The sequence below is a fragment of the Mus caroli genome, unplaced genomic scaffold (genome assembly GCF_978045245.1).
Source record: "Mus caroli unplaced genomic scaffold, Mus_caroli_1 scaffold_39, whole genome shotgun sequence".
NCBI lineage: Eukaryota > Metazoa > Chordata > Mammalia > Rodentia > Muridae > Mus > Mus caroli.
Window position 1 is genome coordinate 842,769 of NW_028227294.1, and position 17,512 is coordinate 860,280.

General features: G+C 37.4%; 1 protein-coding gene across 1 annotated transcript in view; it reads left to right on the top strand.

The window, feature by feature from the left end:
* The window catches only part of LOC146999787 (Y-linked testis-specific protein 1-like), a 62,026-nt gene extending 49,599 nt beyond the window's left edge, over nt 1-12,427 (top strand). The window contains exon 2 of the mRNA XM_085834442.1: nt 11,717-12,427. Coding sequence (XP_085690568.1) covers nt 11,717-12,427 — 711 coding nt within the window. The remainder of the gene's footprint in view (nt 1-11,716) is intronic.
* The last annotated feature ends 5,085 nt before the right edge of the window (nt 12,428-17,512 follow it).

Consider the following 17,512-nt stretch of genomic DNA (forward strand, 5'->3'; position numbering starts at 1 on the left):
CCACAGTCCTGTTGAACAAATGTGGGAGGTACTCAATGAGGGGGGTAGGGCTGTATGGACAATCGCCAAGGTACACCCTCTGTGAACTTGGTGGCCTGATCTTTCCCTGACATCTGTAAGTTGGCTATAGGAGCCCCTACTGGATGGGACTTGGAGGGGTACTCTGACATTCAGAGGGCACCTTTAACACCCCGTCCGTACGTAGAAAAACATTCGAGAGACCCATGGGGTGGTTGCTCTAACCAAAGGGATAGAAGTATGCTTTGAACCCATTCCTTCTTTGTCTGTTCCGGGCCCCACCAAAGTCAATCCCTTAATCCAACTTGTGGAGGTAAGGCTGACTTCTTTTGCAAGAGCTGGGGTTGGGAGATTTCAGGTACAGCCAACTGGAAGCCCTCCTCAAGCTGGGAATATATTAGAGTAACAGCCAACTATTCCCTAGCGTCTTATGTACCTGGAGGATTTGACCTAGACGAGTGTACTGACTGGTGCCATCCGCACCATGTCACCTTTACTGAACCAGGGAAAAGAGCTCTGGGATGGACAAAAGGGTATACCTGGGGTCTTAGGATTTACAAGTAAAGATATGATGAGGGATTATTGTTCACTATCAGATTAAAAATAGAGACCCCCTACAATCCTTTAGGCCCCCCAACCAAGTCCACACCCTTCACCCATACTATTACTCAGCGTACTCCATTGATTGCAGACCACCTTAGTATGGCTGCTATCACCCAACCTCCCACTCCTCAGGTACCTCTAACTATTACCACTGAGATTCCTTCAACAAGACAGAGGATGTTTAACCTACTGAGAGGAGCCGTTTATGCCCTTAATAGAACTGATCCAAGGGCTACTGAGGACTGCTGGCTATCCCTGTCCTCGGGTCCGCCTTATTATGAAGAAATTGCCTTCAATGGAGATTTCAACAGAATCAGCAGCCATAATTCCTGCTCTTGGGGAACAGGACAAAAACTGACCCTGACTGATGTATCTGTGAGGAGTCCAGGTCTCTTTATAGGCACTCCAATTTCCACTCACAAACACCTATGCAGACAAATTCAGTCTGTGTCCAGAATGGAAGCTAATTACTATCTTGTATCTTCCCCGGTTGGATGGTGGGCTTGCAATACAGGACTTACTCCCTGTGTATCAACTAAGGTTTTTAATTCAACTCATGATTTTTGTGTCATGATCTAGCTGTTACCCCGCATATATTATCACCCTGCATCCAGTTTAGAAGAAAGCTATGCTGGCCGGTGGTCAAAAAGAGAACAAATTACTTTAACCCTGGCTGCATTCATGGGAATAGGTATGGCAGTAGGAGTGGGGACAGAAGTGTCAGCTTTGATAGAAGGAAGACAGGGAATTCAGTCTTTGCGGGATGCTGTCAATGAAGACCTAACGGCAATAGAAAAGTCCATTGATGCTTTAGAAAAATCTTTGACCTCCCTGTCTGAGGTAGTTTTGTAGAACAGGAGAGGCCTTTATTTGTTGTTCCTAAAAGAAGGAGGACTGTGTGCCGCCCTTAAAGAAGAGTGCTGCTTCTATGCAGATCATACAGGAAGAGTTAGAGACTCTATGCAGAAACTGAGAGAAAGATTAGAGTGAAGGAAATGGGAATTGGATGCTCAAAGTGGGTGGTTTGAGACGTGGTTTGAATTATGACCATCTTGGATAACTTCTTTGATTTCCGCTGTAGCTGGACCAATCCTTATGATATGCTTAGCTTTAGTTTTCGGCCCCTGTATAATAAATAGAGGAATGGCTTTCATCCAGAGTAGAATTGATACAGTAAAACTCATGGTTCTTCAGAGACAATATCAACATATAGTTCAGGTAAATGAAGAGTTAGGGGACACCAATCTCTAAAATTCTATGATTAGAATTAGTCTAAACAGAAGAAGAGGGGAATGAAAGGAAATAGAACTTGAGACCTGTGATTCATGTAATGTATGTCAAATAGCCCAAAGAGTTGTTTGTGAGCTTTGAAACCTGGGGCTGAGAACACAGAAGAACAGACCAAGACATGCCCGGGCAGGCCCATTGCCTCCCTATCTCCCACCCCTCTGACCTCAGGCTGCTAATGTTTAAATGGACCAATCATGTGAAACCGTGCCAATTCCTCCCCCAGCCTCACTCTTTTTCTATAAAAACACCTAGCTTCCAAGCCTCGTGGTCTAATCTACTGTCTCCTGTGTGAGATGCGTGGAGCTCCGCCATTAAAATACCTCTTGTTGTTACATCAAGTCGTTGTGTTCTATTCGTGATTCTTGGGTGCACGCTGAATCGGGAGTTGAGTGGGGGTTTCCCCACTAGGTTCTTTCACATCCTCATGACCTAAGGTCCTTTTTGCAGCCTCAAGCAAATGACTAACACATTCACTAAAGTCTTCTTGGGTTCCTTGAATGATTTTAGTTAAAGGGGAAATAATGGAACCTTTCATAGGAATAGCATGCCAAGTTCCCAATGTTGTGTTAGCAGTTTAAGCCAAGAGACCCACTGGGCAAATTCTGCCTGGCCTTAGCTAAATATTTTTCTTGACCAGAAAGCTTTTCCAAGGTCCAGTCAGTCCAGGCACTGGAGGGTTTTTCTGATTATCTACTGCAATGGTCTGGCACCTATTGAGGAAATCAACCCTCCATGAGAAAAACTATCCTCGAGTTAACACAGTTTAAATCTCTTTGATCCAATCACTACTGGGAGGGCTTCTAGGAGTGAAAGCATATAAGGGGCAGATTGACCATAAGTTCTAACCGTAGAGTTACGCTCTTTTAAGTCTTTAAAACTTAGCTTACGAAACTCTGTCTGTTGAATAGGGACAGTTAATTCTTCTTCTTGATTTCTACTTCATTATCACTCTCATAATCTTCTCCACCCTCGCTGTTAGTGTCTACAGAGAAATTGGCATGGGGCACTTCTAAAGGTCCTATTTCTGCAGAAGGAGATTTGGCACAGGTGGCTGGGGGCTGCTCCTCCGCCATAGAAGTGGGCAGGTCACAGCTAGCAGTTCTCTTGGAGCGAGTCATTACAAGGAAAGCCAATGTTTTGGTTTTTATGGCTCACTGAGCTTTCTTTTTTATGCCTCCTGAAACTGCAGCTGGAGGAGGAACAAGGATAGTCTGTTTTAAGCAATTTTAGAGTGAAGCTAGCTCTTTAGAAAGGCGAGCATACTGCTGCTGTAGCTTTAGTACTTCTTGTAATCCTGCTACCTGAGACACCAGCTTATCCTTAGCAGCAATGAGAATAGAAACCTGTAAACCTGACACCATGGTGCAGAAGCACTAATAGGCAGCAGATAGGGAGGGGCACTGCAGGGAGGGGCTGAAGCAAGACAGCAGCTCAGGTTTACTGGGCGAACTACCTCTTTCTCTAAAGTGTCTGAGTCCTCTGAAATTAAAGGGCTTTAAGCCAAATATTTCTTAAAGACTGGATTGATCAGTGGTGGATTGCCCTGGGCGGGCTGCTCAGACAAAGTGGTTACCTGGACATGTGGATAAAGAGCAGCCTGTGGGACTTCAGACCTGTCTGCAGCTTTTGGAGGCTTTGTAGTAGGGAGGGAGCCCTCTAAAGCTTCCTGAGACAAGGTATAGAGGCAATATTCTGCAACTGACAAAAGGTGCTGTTTCTCTGGATCATCAGCTGCATTTTATACCAAATCACGGAATAAACTCCAATAAGTAAATAAATTCTCAGGAACAGCATCGCATCAGGGCCCTGCTTTGCCAAAATTTCATTTAGTCCTCTACCTACTCTTCTCCATTTCTTACAATGTATCTCTGCTCCAACTATAAAAAAAAAACATGGACATGCCTGGTCTATGAAAACAAAATAAAAGTTTATCAAATCTTACTTTTTAACTCTATCTCCTCTTTCCATGAGAGCTGTCTTTAAGCAAATTATAAAGGCTGCTTCCTTTGATAGTTTGTTTCCCAGTTCCTGTAGTGGAGATGAATCAACTCATCAAGGACTTTTCTCTCTTCTATGAGCAGTGGAAGGGGTCCTTTACTACTTCTAAATTCTTGGGGTCAGGACAAACTTCTCTGGAACCTGCACTGGAAGGAAATAAGATCCAAAACTCGCCCTCACATTGGGTGCCCCTTATCCAGTCCCATAGGGTTCAGTTATACATGGGTGCGAGTGGTACTGCAAACCTGGGAGGAAATGGGATTGGAAGGGGAAGAAAAGCTAGAAACCAAGCAGAGGGTCCTATTAAGTCTCCATTTATTAGGCTGATGTGTCTGGTTTTAAAGCATACATCCCGGGGAATAGGAAGGGGTCGAGGGGGAATTTAACAAAGAACAAAGAAATACCCTATAAGAAGCCAAAAAACCCTAAATTCTTTTTTTTAAAACTTTCAAAAATCTAAAAACACCCTAAAACTCTAAAAGAAAAAATCTTGAAACTCTAAAAAATCCGTAAAACCCTAAAAATAACCCTAAAGACTTTTTTAAAAAATCAAAAATATTAAAAAACCCTAATTTTTTTAAAGTCCTAAAAAAAAATCCTAAAACAAACAAACAAACAAACAAACAAACAACAAAACAAAAACAAAAACAAAAACTTGCAGGAGATTTTAAAACACTAAAAAAAAAAAAAAATACCCTAAATTTCTAAAAAAAAATAAAATAAAATAAAATAAAAACTTAGGACCCCCAAACCCAAAAACAATACTCAAAAACAAAACACTATAACCTTCAAATAAACATATATTTATGTTATATATATATATATATATATATATATATATAAACATTACAATGAACCTAAAACCCTAAAATAAACAAGTAAACCCTAATCCCTAAAAAAAAAAACCTACACTTCTAAAAAAAAAAAATAATATAATAAATAAATAAATAAATAAAATAAAATAAAATCTTCGGAACCAGAAACGCAAAACCAATACTCAAAAACAATAATCTATAACCTTTAAATAAACATATATATATATATATATATATATATATATATATATATATATATATATATATATATATAAAACATTATAATGTACATTAAACCCTAAAATAAACCAGGAAACCCTAATACCTAAAATGAAACAAACGACAAAAACAAGAGAAACACAAAATAAAAACACACAATTACAACTCTGAAAAACCCTAAATTTCTAAAAAAAATTCTAGAACCCTAAAAAAATTCCTTAAAAAATTTTTCAAAAACCCTGAATTTCCCCCCAAATCTTGAAATCTTAAAAAAAGAAACCTAAATACCTATAATGCTAAAAAACACTGATTCTAAATAAAATTCTTTAATTCAGAAAAACCTAACCCCCCCAAAAAATCCCTAAAATTCCAAAAAAAAAAAAAATCCCTAACACACACGCAGACAGACACCCAAAAATCTTAAATAACAATATAAAACCTAACACCCTAAGGCTGTAAAATAATCCATGAAACACAATAAAACAAACAAACAAACAAACAAACAAACAAAGCAACTTTAAACTTCTAAAAAAAAAAAAAAAACCCTAGAAATCGAAAAACAACCTTCAAAAATACATAAGACCCCCAAAACCCCAAAATTACCCTAAAGATTTTTATGAAAATCCTAAAAAAAATCCTAAATCCTTATAAAGCTAAAAAATTAAAAAATAAACTCATTTTTAAAATACACATAAAAATCCCTAAAATCAGAAAAAAACTAAAAAAAATAAACTGTGAAAAAAATTATAAAAGCCTAAAAAGAAGCCCTAAAAATAACTTAAAAAAAAAAAAAACAGACCATAACATCCCCAAACCCTAAAATTATTTAAAAATAAAAAAAAAAAACCCTGAAACCCTAAAAAAAATTAAAGAATTAAACCAAAAAAAAATTTAAATCTTCTTTAAAAAACCTGAAAAATCCCTAAAAACCCTAAAATTAAAAACAAAAACAAAGACAAAAACAAAAACAAAAATGAAGCTTTAAAAAAAATCACCAAAAATCCAAAATTCTTTTTTAAAACTCAAGAATGATAAAAAGACCCCCCCAAAAAACCCTAAAATCCTAAAAAAAATCTCCTAAAATATATTAAAAGTACTTAAAATACATCAAAACCCTGAATCTCCCCAAATCTCTGAAACACACTTTAAAAAACGTATAAAATCCTAATAACCTGAATATAAAAACTGAAATCCTAAAAAGAATCCTAAATTGAAATATATATATATATATATATATATATATATATAATATTATTTATTATATTATATATATATATTGGTATTATATATATAATATATATATTATATATATAATATATATATATTATATATATATAATATATATATTATATATATATATAATACCAAAATAAACCCAAGAACCCTACAAAGACCCTAAAACAAAAACCAAAAATCCCTCAAATAACTTAAAGCCGTAAAAAAAAAAAAGAAAAAACAACAAACAAACAAAATACAACCAAAAAAAAACCATATAAAACATAAAAACAAAACAAAACAAAACAAAACAAAACAAGAACTCTTAAGAAATCCTAAGACATTCTAAAAACCTAAAAAAAAAAAACTAAAATTCTACAAAACCTCAAGAACCCTAAAAAAAAATGTAAAACTATAAGAAAAAACCCTAAGGCTCCAAAAAAAATCCCCAAAATTTAAAAACACCATAAAATTCCTTTAAAAACTTATACAAACAAGAAAACACCATGAAATTTCTTTTTAAAAAAAAAAAAACTTCAAAAAAATCCTAAATCACTAAGAAAATTCCTATAATTCTGAAAAACTGAAGAACACTAAAAAGACACAAAAAACACTAAAACCATAAAAAACCTAAAATCCTTTAAAAAGAAAAAGCTAAAAACCCATCAAAACACTGAAATCCAAAAAAACCCTTTAACGATGTAAAACATACCAACAAAACTTTAAAGCCCTAAATAAAAACCTGAAACCCTAAAGAGAATGCCAAAGTTCTAAAAAAAAAAAAAATAAATAAAATAAAAAAATAAAATAAAAAATTAAAAAAAAAAACTCTAAAATTCTAAAAATAAAATAAAATAAATTACAAGAAATCTAAGATGAGAGCATTCCCTGCTTATAGACTATTGTAAGGCAGCTGTTTAACTTTCACAATTTTGGGTGATGTATTCCGGGATTATCAGATTGAGTAAAGGGGATTATTCCTCCAGATGATCCTGAATCACATGCTTTTGAAGAGTCAGGACTAGTGGTACTCAATTTTCCCAATATTGTGGCCCTTTAAAACACAGCTCCCAAATCGTAATGTTATCTCATTGCAAATTCAAACTATAATTTTGTTATAGTCATTGATTGTAATGTATATATCTTATAAACAAGATATATTATATGGGACACTTGTATCAGGGTTGTTTGAGCACTGAGAAGAGTCTCAACCCATGGTTGGAAAACCATTAGTCTGGACACGATGGGGGTACCATTACCAATGTATAATGTTTATCTAGTGTTGCTGGGCAGATGTCTCCCACCCTTGAACGCAGAGGGTTTTTCAAGAACAGGCTTCTTCTGAGTCTCCAACCTTCTTTCTACACCTGTACAGCTTGTTGATGATCACTGATGTATCAAATGGCGGTACTTAGTAAATTAGAGTAATCCAGTTATCTCTTAAATTCTAGAAAATGGTGATTCTAAAAATGGTTCCACTAGCTAAAAGCAGTGGCTGGCACTCTTCCTAGGGATCCCTTATGTAGTGTCCCTTTATATCTCCAAGGCCAACAGCAGATGGCTGAGTCCCTCCTGGGCTGTAACTCTCTAATCTATTCTCACCCACTATGCAGCTTTCTTTCATGAAGAGATCACATGATAACACTGAACTCATCTCGTCTTTAGTCAGCACAAATAGCCTAATTATTTTCCCCTATGGCTCAGTTGATCATGATTCTGAGACATAATCATACATGTTGTATTGACAAAAAGAATGACAGTGATTTCTAGTATATAATAAAGCCTATTTTGCATGACTACTTTTCAGGAGTCAGGAAATTCAAGAAGAAGACACTATCAGTAGATAAAGAAATTCTAGTGAGATGTTGAAATCACAGAAGGGATCCAATGGGCTAGAAAGACAAAAGAGGGAACCAAACTCCCTGTCATAATTAAACCTTTTCTATGACAGCATTATTCATTGATTTTTATTTGTAGGTCCTATCCCTCCTGACCCAGTCCAATTTTTCCTAATATATTAAAACCTGAGGATTAGTCTACAGAAAATTACATTTGGGGAAACACATTCAAACAACATATGAAGGTGAATATTTGAAAACCTATAGTCATGTGGGGGCATTTTTCTTTCTACCTCATGTACACTTAAAATCTGTAGCTACTTCCTTCCCTATGAAAGCATGGCAGCCCAGTGAGTGACATGTGTTTAGGGTGAATAATAATATACAAAGATGTAAACACCTTGCCATATCCTATCAACCATATCTAGCCCAAAATGCAACATTCACATGAGAGTAGAAACATAAAAATAAATTTTATAGTATCTTGAAGCTAAAATTCCCAATTTAATCAAACCATCATTTAGAATCTTCTACTTAATACCAATGTGCTTTAAGTGTACAAGTCACTGGACTTTGTTGTGACTCTTTTCACAGGTTTATACTGTCCTTTAACCATCTTCATCCTCCCCAGTATTCTCCATTTCTACCTGCTCAACCCCCCCTGCTGCTGCCCATACTCTTTCAAAATATCTCCTTTCATTTAACGTGCCTTATTAAAATTATAATTTGACAATTGTCATTTTGAGTTTGGCTTGTCTCACCTAACATAATTCCCATTCCCATCTATTCTTTCTGAAAACAAAACCCTTCACTAGTAAACATAGATGAGAAATAACTCTGTCTCTCTCTCTGTCTCTCTGTCTCTCTGTCTCTCTGTCTCTGTCTCTCGGTCTCTCTGTCTCTCTGTCTCTGTCTGTCTCTCTCTCTCTATCTCTGTCTATCTCTGTCTCTCTGTCTCTCTGTCTCTGTCTCTGTCTCTGTCTCTGTCTGTCTCTCTCTCTCTCTCTCTCTCTCTCTCTCACACACACACACACTCACTCTCTCTCTCATTTTAATAAATTCATCATGTGGTTGACATCTATATTTCCTCCATAGCTTCTCTATTTCACACATTATAACAATCAACATTGATAATATGGATGTGTAGTGGTCCTTCTTAGATTATTATTGGAACGAAAATCAAACTGGGAAGATAGTACCTCAGATGAAGGCTGCCCCCATCACACTGACATGTGGCCACATCTATAAGGAATGATCCTTTGTTGATGGCTGAGCTGGAAGAGTCTAACTAATTAGTTAGTGTCATCCACTATGAAGAGGATGTACAGTGTGGTGGGGACAGTGGAGGAGACTGAAAAAGATTTTTTGAAGAACTGAAGATCTATGTGGCATGAACAATTAAAGTGCCCTCTAATTTGTAAGTAAATTCCATACTTACCTGTGTCCAGTATTCTGTCAACCCATATTTCAAAAGTAAAATTACATTATCTATTTCATCCTGTTTTACTGCATTCAATCTATGAAATTCCTTGTAAACAGAAATGGTGGTAAATTTTAAAGAACTTTAAAATGTTACTGTTAGATATCATGTTGTTTTGTTTATCTCAAATTTGTAAGCAGGCCCAAGGACTATGATTTCCTTGCACTTTGCAAAGAATCCATAATTCATGATTGCCTTTGGCTTCAATACAAGGTATTCAATCCTGTCAAATTCCAGCTTTCTTTGAATAAAAAATTTTCTTCCTCTAACTGTGGGTTTTGATAAAATGAATAGTGTGCTATCTAGTGTGTTGCCTCAAGAGTCTGGCAACATTTCTGATTCCAAGAACAGCTTAAAGATAACCAAAGGGGAAGATTGTTACAGGGAAAATAACCACCAAGAATGCTGTTGTGTCAGACACTGAAGACTTTCACAGAAGGAAAATAGAAACAACCCCCCCTAAAAAAACACGAATAAACAAACAAACAAACAAACAAATACACAATAAAAATGATACAAGAGTGAATCTACTTGGGCAGAATGTGAATCAGGTAATCAGGCCATTTTTGTGGGGATTTATTTTGGATTTCTAGGAGGCCATATGAAAATGTAAATTCTAGATGCTCAATGTTTCTGAGTGTAACTCCAGATGGAACCAGCCTGATAGAGGTTCTATGATGTAAGCTGAGATAGGGTGATGTCACAGAGCACTGGTCAGAGTTTGCACATCTATTCCACTTGGAGACACTAGAATTCCTTGAAGCTGGGTTCAATATCTTCACAGTGGTGTGTGAATGCCAGGTCAGCTCCTGACCCAAAAAGTTGTTCCAGAGGCTTTTGGTGCCTGGCCTGGTTCAGAAGACAGAATCTTGAAAACTAGGACATTTGTTTGGGGTATGTATATTTATGGAGTATCTTGGACTCTCATGGCTCCTTAAGGATATATGTTTCCCCTCCTACAGTGAGTAACTGTACATTCTAATTTCTCCCATGTTTTGGATCTAGGAGGGTGGATGGTTTAGGTTATTTGATCTCCTGAGTTTATTAACCTTGCTAACAATATCTCCTTCAGAATTCCACTAATATGCCAAAACTCCCCTTTGTCCATGTGCATTTTAGAAGATATTACTTCTAAATGGCTGATATGGCATGGACTTGTTGAGATCTTGTTGAAGTCGGAGATGCAATGGCTTCAATAATATGCCTGGGACTGGGTCTGGAGACACAATACAGAAGGCCAGTTGTGTGCTCTGTCCCTAGGTAGATATTTGTGAAAGTAGCCACCTAGCTCAGAACATGCAAATACAAGAGAGGTATGGTGACAACTCTGGCTCATTTTTTAATTCTATTCTGCTTCATCCTTGAGGGCAACAGACATACCAACTTCCACACTGACCTACCCACTTAAGGAAAGTTTCCTCAGCAGAGGATAATTAGCTCAGGGCTGAAGAAATTTTTATCTGAGTATGTTATTCTGAGCTCTAGAGAATTACTTATTAATTTCCCTATGTTCATTTCCTGGAATCCCTTGTTCGTTGGTTTATTGGTTTGTTTAATTTTATTTTGAGTTTCTCTGTGTGTAGCTATGGCTGTCAGACCAGGCTAGCCTTGATGTCACAAAGGTCAGCCTCCCACTGCCCCTTGAAATCTGGGATTAAAGACTTAGGTCATGACCATCTCCTATTAAATTTTCTTTTTATTCGTTTGTTTTCTTTGTTCATTTTTTCTTATTTTGTTCTTTGTTTTGTTTGTTTGTTTTTTTTTTGTTTTGTTTTTTTTTGTTGTTGTTTTTGTTCTTTTTGAAACAGGAATACTCTGTATATCACTGGCTGCCCTGGATCTAACTTTGTAGACCAGGTTGGCCTCTAACTCAGAAAAATGCCAGACCCTGCCTCCTGAGTGCTGGGAATAAATGCATGCACAATAATGGCTGGCTTATGAACTTCTTATTTTGATAAAATTGACTTTAGAAGTACACACCTGACTAGCATAGCCTTCTTCACCTACCCAGAAGTTCTCTTAAAGAAGAGCATTGGTCCAGCATTCTCTCACACCCCACACCCATTACCCTTTAAGATGTCATATTTATGACAGAGGCAACAGCATTGTTTCTGTTTTAAACAGGCAAGATCTTCAAACCCAGATAATGGCCAAGTATGATGATTGAACAAAGAATGATAGTCACAAGACAGTGGACCAGGGTTGCTGTGGCCTACTACACCAGTTCTACAACTATTTAGAAGACAATACCTCTGAAGAGGCTGAGCAGGACATCCCTCAAAAAGAAGAGGAGGAGGATGCCTTCATCCCAGGCCCTGAGAATTATTGTCGGCTGCAGAATTTCTCACAGTTGGAATGAAGGTAATGAACCTGTCAGCCATTGGAAGACCATAGTTCTAGATCAACTTCCAACAAACTCTTCTCTTTATTTGCTGAAGTATGACGGTATTGACAGCGTCTATGGACAGGAGCTCCACAGTGAAGAGAGGATTTCAAATCTTAAGGTTTTGCCTCACAATGCAGTATTTCCTCAGATAAGGGATGCCCACCTCGCCAGAAGCCTGGTTGGCAGAGCGATGCAACACAAATTTGAGGGAAAGCATGGCTCTGAGGAAAACTGGAATGGGATGGTGCTAGCCCAGGTGCCAGTCATGAAGGACTGGTTTTACATTAGCTACAAGAAGGATCCGGTCCTCTACATATATCAGCTCCTTAATGACTACGATGAAGGTAACCTTGACATCATTCTAGAGACTCCTCATTCTGAGTTGATATCACATGATAACAGTGACTTCTTAATAGGAAACTGGGTGCAATACACCAGAGAGGATGGTTCCAAAAATCTTGGAAAGGTTGTTTACCAAATTCTTGCCAATCCTTCTGTGTACTTTATCAAGTTTCATGGTGATCTCCAGATCTATGTCTATAATCTGGTGTCAAAGACTCCTTAAGGTGAAAAAATCACAAAAGTACAGGCCCATAAACTTGTAGAATAGGAAAAAAATGTTTGTTTTCCTGTGTTGTCTACTTAAGTGTCTTTGACAAACCCAGTATGATTGCCAATAAAATTTGTTTTGCTCTAAAATTTAAAACGTGTGATATGACATGCTGTGAGTGAAGACTTTGGTGGAAGAGATGGGCTATGGTGGAAGAACCCTACATATATCTGATATCACACATGGTAAAATTAATAGGACTTAGTATCTCTGCTCTGTATGGAGGACTGGAATTGGAGATGGGATGTGGTGGAGCAGGGATCACAGCAAAAGAAAGATGTTTATTAAGTAGGGGTGAAGGATATAACATCAGTAGAATCTCTGGTATGATGTCTGAGGAAGAACAAAGTTGGTGAAAGAGTGACACATAAAACGAATTTGGTCTTGGAATATAAGGAGTAACCCATAAAAATGATCCAAACAGATTCATCAATTAGAGAGTATCAGGTTTCATTTGAATAAAGAAGTCTAGTGAAACTTGTCTCTCTTTTTAATATTTTTATCTTTTCTTATATGTGTGAGGGTAGGACATGTGCTTGTGAGTGCAGGTGACCACAGAGATATGAGTTGTTGGGTCCCCTGGAGCTGCCATTAATGGTGATTTTGAGCCTTGGATATAAATTCAAGAAACCAAATCTAGTCTTCTGGATTTAGAGTCATCTCTCTAATCCCATAAAGATATCTATGTTAAGAAATACATTATTTACATGCAGAAAAGAAACCACGATGAAGGTAAGAAAGATCAAATTGATAGTGACCTTTAAAAAGAACAATGGACACACAAAGGAGGAGAGGACACTGAGGGATAAATAAATTCAAAGAAGGAATTCTCACAAAATGAAGCAGGAGACTCACGAAGAATAGAAAGTTCATTTACATAGTCAAACTTGTGCCATATTCACATTGGCTTCTTTTGTTTCTTAACAAATAGCCAGCCAGTCATTACAGAAGGATGTGGTGTGTTTGTGTGTGTGTGTGTGTGTGTGTGTGTGTGTGTGTTTCTTAGAGTACATTTTACCAGAATAAATAGTGAATCCAAATCTAAGAGTATATATACATGAGTCTCCCTAAAACATCATAAACACCATGATTTTTTTATGATCAGTTCAAATAAGTAATTCAGAAAATAAAATGAGTATGCTGTTAGGTAAGTTCAGGTGTTGAATAGATCCTGTGTTCCTTCCCTGAGCACTCTTTGCCTCTGATGAATCCTGTGATCTTTTGGATATCTGTGATGAATGACCCAGATGACCATCAAAATCTCCCACACTGGTCTGTTCCACCTGGCTCTCCACCAAACTTATGACTATCTACATATCTGTGTGCTACTTCAACCTGTCTATGCCCTTGAAATTCCAGTCTTTTACTTGTCTGTGACCTCCTTCTCAGAAAACATAGAAGGTGTATCCAATGCATTTGTGCTGACATCTTTCCTATGCTGTTTGTCATGGGTTTCAAATGCTTTGAGGTTGCCCACTTGGTAGGTCAGTTCTCCTGAGGAGCCCCTGAGCTTCATGGGTGTCTGCCTTGGCCAAATCTGCACTCTAAGAGTGTCTCTTTGAGGGAGGCTTATCATGTACTCATTCATTGCTGTTTTTCTCTCTTGAATAAGTTTATATGCTGCATGACTTGAAAATACTCTCTATTGTTGATTAATTTTGATATCTGGGAGAGTTTCTGTACTAGCTGGTTGTCTTAGTTAGGGTTTCATTCATTTGAAAAGCCACCATGACCAAGGCCTCTCATAAGGGACAACATTTCATGAGGGCTTTTCAACATTTCATTACATGTTCAGAGGTTCAATCCACCATCATCAAGGCAGGAAACAGGGTTGTGTCTTGTCAGGCATCGTGGTGGAGTGTAATCTGAGAGTTATGCATCTTGATCCAATTGCAGCCCGGAGAAAAGATTTGTTTTGCATGCAGGGAGGAGGAGAGTCTCTTCCACACTGGACAGAGCTTTAAAGACCCAGAATGATATGCTTTCTCCATCAAGGACACACCTACTCCATCAAGTCCACACCTCCTCATAGGCAAACTACATTCAGACTGCCACACTGGTTTCATAGCAACTTGATAAGATCTAAATTCTTTAAAGAGGAGGAGCCTCAGTTGAGAAAATGCCTCCATATGATCTAACTCCCAAGCATTTACTTAATTGGTGGGAGACTGCCCAGTCCATTGTGCATGGTGAAATCCTTGTATTGGTAGTCCTGTGCTCTTTACGAAAGCAAGATTTCAGGAGCAAGTAAATAAGCATCACCACTCCATAGCCTATGCATGAGCTCCTGGCTCCATGATTCTGTGTTCTTTCAGGTTCTGTCCCAACTTCTTTGGTGATAAACAGCAATGTGGAAGTATAAACTATATAAAACCTTTTCTATGTAGTTTCCTCTATGAACCTGATGTATCCTTACAACAATAGAAACTGTAAGTGGGACAGATTCTTACAGATGCAAAATGTCCAATAGTATCACTGTCACTTATCCTATAACCACACACAATAATGTATAGACGTTTCATTTTAATTTAAAGGGCAGATGTACTCATGTACCTATATGACAGGTAATTGTTCTAGTTTGCTTCTTTCTCACCATAAAGAATACTACAATCAATAATAACTTGGGAATAAAAGAGTTAGTTGCTTACAGGTTACAGACTATCTCCTAGGAAGCCAAAAATAGGAACTTGAAGTGATAACAGGAAACACTGTTTATTGGCTTGACCCTGTTTTAGTCACTGTTCTATTGCTGTGAAGTAACACCATGTTTAAGACTATTATTAGAAAATAAAGCATTTATTTGGACGATGGGATACAGCGTCAGAACTTTGGTCAATCATCATGGCAGGGAGCACAGAACTTAAGCAATAGAGAACTATTGATTCTTAGGCAGCCTGAGAGAAAGAGAGAGAGAGAGAGAGAGAGAGAGAGAGAGAGAGAGAGAGAGAGAGAGAGAGAGAGACAGACAGACAGACAGACAGAGACAGAGACAGAGACAGAGACAGAGACAGAGACAGAGACAGAGACAGAGACAGAGACAGAGACAGAGACAGAGACAGACAGAGACCGAGAGAGGCAGATAGTGGCAGAGAGAGACAGAGAGACAGAGTGATTGAGAGACAGAGAGATTGAGAGACAGAGAAAGACAGAGAGAAAGACAGAGATAGACAGAGAGACAGAGAGACACAGAGAGACACAGAGAGACAGAGAGACAGAGACTTAGACAGAGAGACAGAGACAGATACAGAGACAGGGACAGAGAGATTATGCCATTATATGGGTTCTTTAAATACAAAAGACCTCTGATTTTCCAAAAGAGCCATTTTCACAATCTTAATCTGCTAATCTAAGAAGAAACAAAAGGAAGCAAAAAAATATTCCACCAGAGAGAAACTAAACCTGATAAACAGCTTTTATCATAAATGGGTGTTGGATTTTGTCAAATGCTTTCTCAGCATCTAACGAGATGATCATGTGGTTTAGGTATGTTTTTTAAAAAGCCTTAAACAACCTAAAATAATAATAAAAAATCTGTAGAACCCTAAAAAGACACGAAAAAATCTTAAGTCTAAAAAACCAGAAATGTTGATGTGAATAATTCCAGTACTTTGCAGGTAGAGGTACAACCCCTAAAAATTGCCCTAAAATTCAACAAAACCTCAAGAACCCTAAAAAGACCCCAAAAGTTATAAAACCATTTTGTGAAACAATGTGCTATAGTATTTGAAGACTCATAAAGTGATGATCGAGGTCATAAAATGTACCCCTTTGACCCAATGGGCTCTCATAAAAATAAAATAAAAATAAAAAAATAAAAATCCCTTCTGTTCAGGAACTCATGGGATATTTTTTATTTAAATATGACAAGCAGGTGCAGGGGGAGTCCCAGGGCCCTGAAGTCACTGATGAAGCCTCTGATGGAGGCCAGAGAGGCGAGGTCCAGGGGCAAGAAGTGAGCTGCAGGGGGCGGGGCCATGAGGCCAAGTCTTTTCAGTCACTCAGGCCCAGGGCAGGAAATGCATGTCATGGGAGGGGCCTGTGACGTCAGCCTCCTTCAGTCTTTCTCCAATTCAACCAATGATGCTGTCCACTAGTTTTTATATCCTGACTATTCTATTATTTTGTTGAATTTATACATCTGATCTAAGAGCTTTCTAGAAGGTCTCTAGGGGTTTTTTGTGTCAGGTTATGCTATTTATTACTAAAATTATGTGACTTCAAATTTCTCTATTTGAATCACTTTTATTATTTTTTTTTTTTTGCCTTGCTCTCTAGGCAAGATTCATAATAAATTCCTTTAAAAAATAAACTACAATTCTATTCAACATAGGTGTTTCTCAGCCATTCGGTGTTCCTCAGGTGAGAATTCTTTGTTTAGTTCTGAGCCCCATTTTTTAATGGGGTCCTTTGATTTTCTGGAGTCCACCCTCTTGAGTTCTTTATATATATTGGATAATAGTCCCCTATCTGATTTAAGATAGGTAAAGATCCTTTCCCAATCTGTTGGTGATCTTTATGTCTTATTGACAGTGTCTTTTGCCTTGCAGAAACTTTTCAGTTTCATGAGGTCCCATTTGTCAATCCTCGATCTTACAGCACATGCCATTGCTGTTCTATTCACTTTATTAAATACTATTGGAAAGAGTACATGACCTTGTTTCTTGATTTTAGTTGTTTGAGTTTTTAGAGACTGGGTTTCTCTGGCTGATCAAGAACTCCCTCTGTAGACCAAGCTCAAAAATCCTTCTAACTGTTTCTCCCAGTTGCTGGGATTTAAGTCATGGGCCACCACTGCTACAAACACACACACACACACACACACACACACACACAAACACACACACACACACACACACACTCACACACACACTAAATATATATAAACAAAAAAAAAAAAACAAAAAATACTAGAAGCTTGAAAGGAAATAACAAACAAATTTTAAAAACACGCTACTAAAAACACTACAATCCCTGAAAAAGTAAAAGAAAAAAAAAGAAAAAGAAAAGAAAAAAACCTAAAATTAATAAAAAAAAATTAAC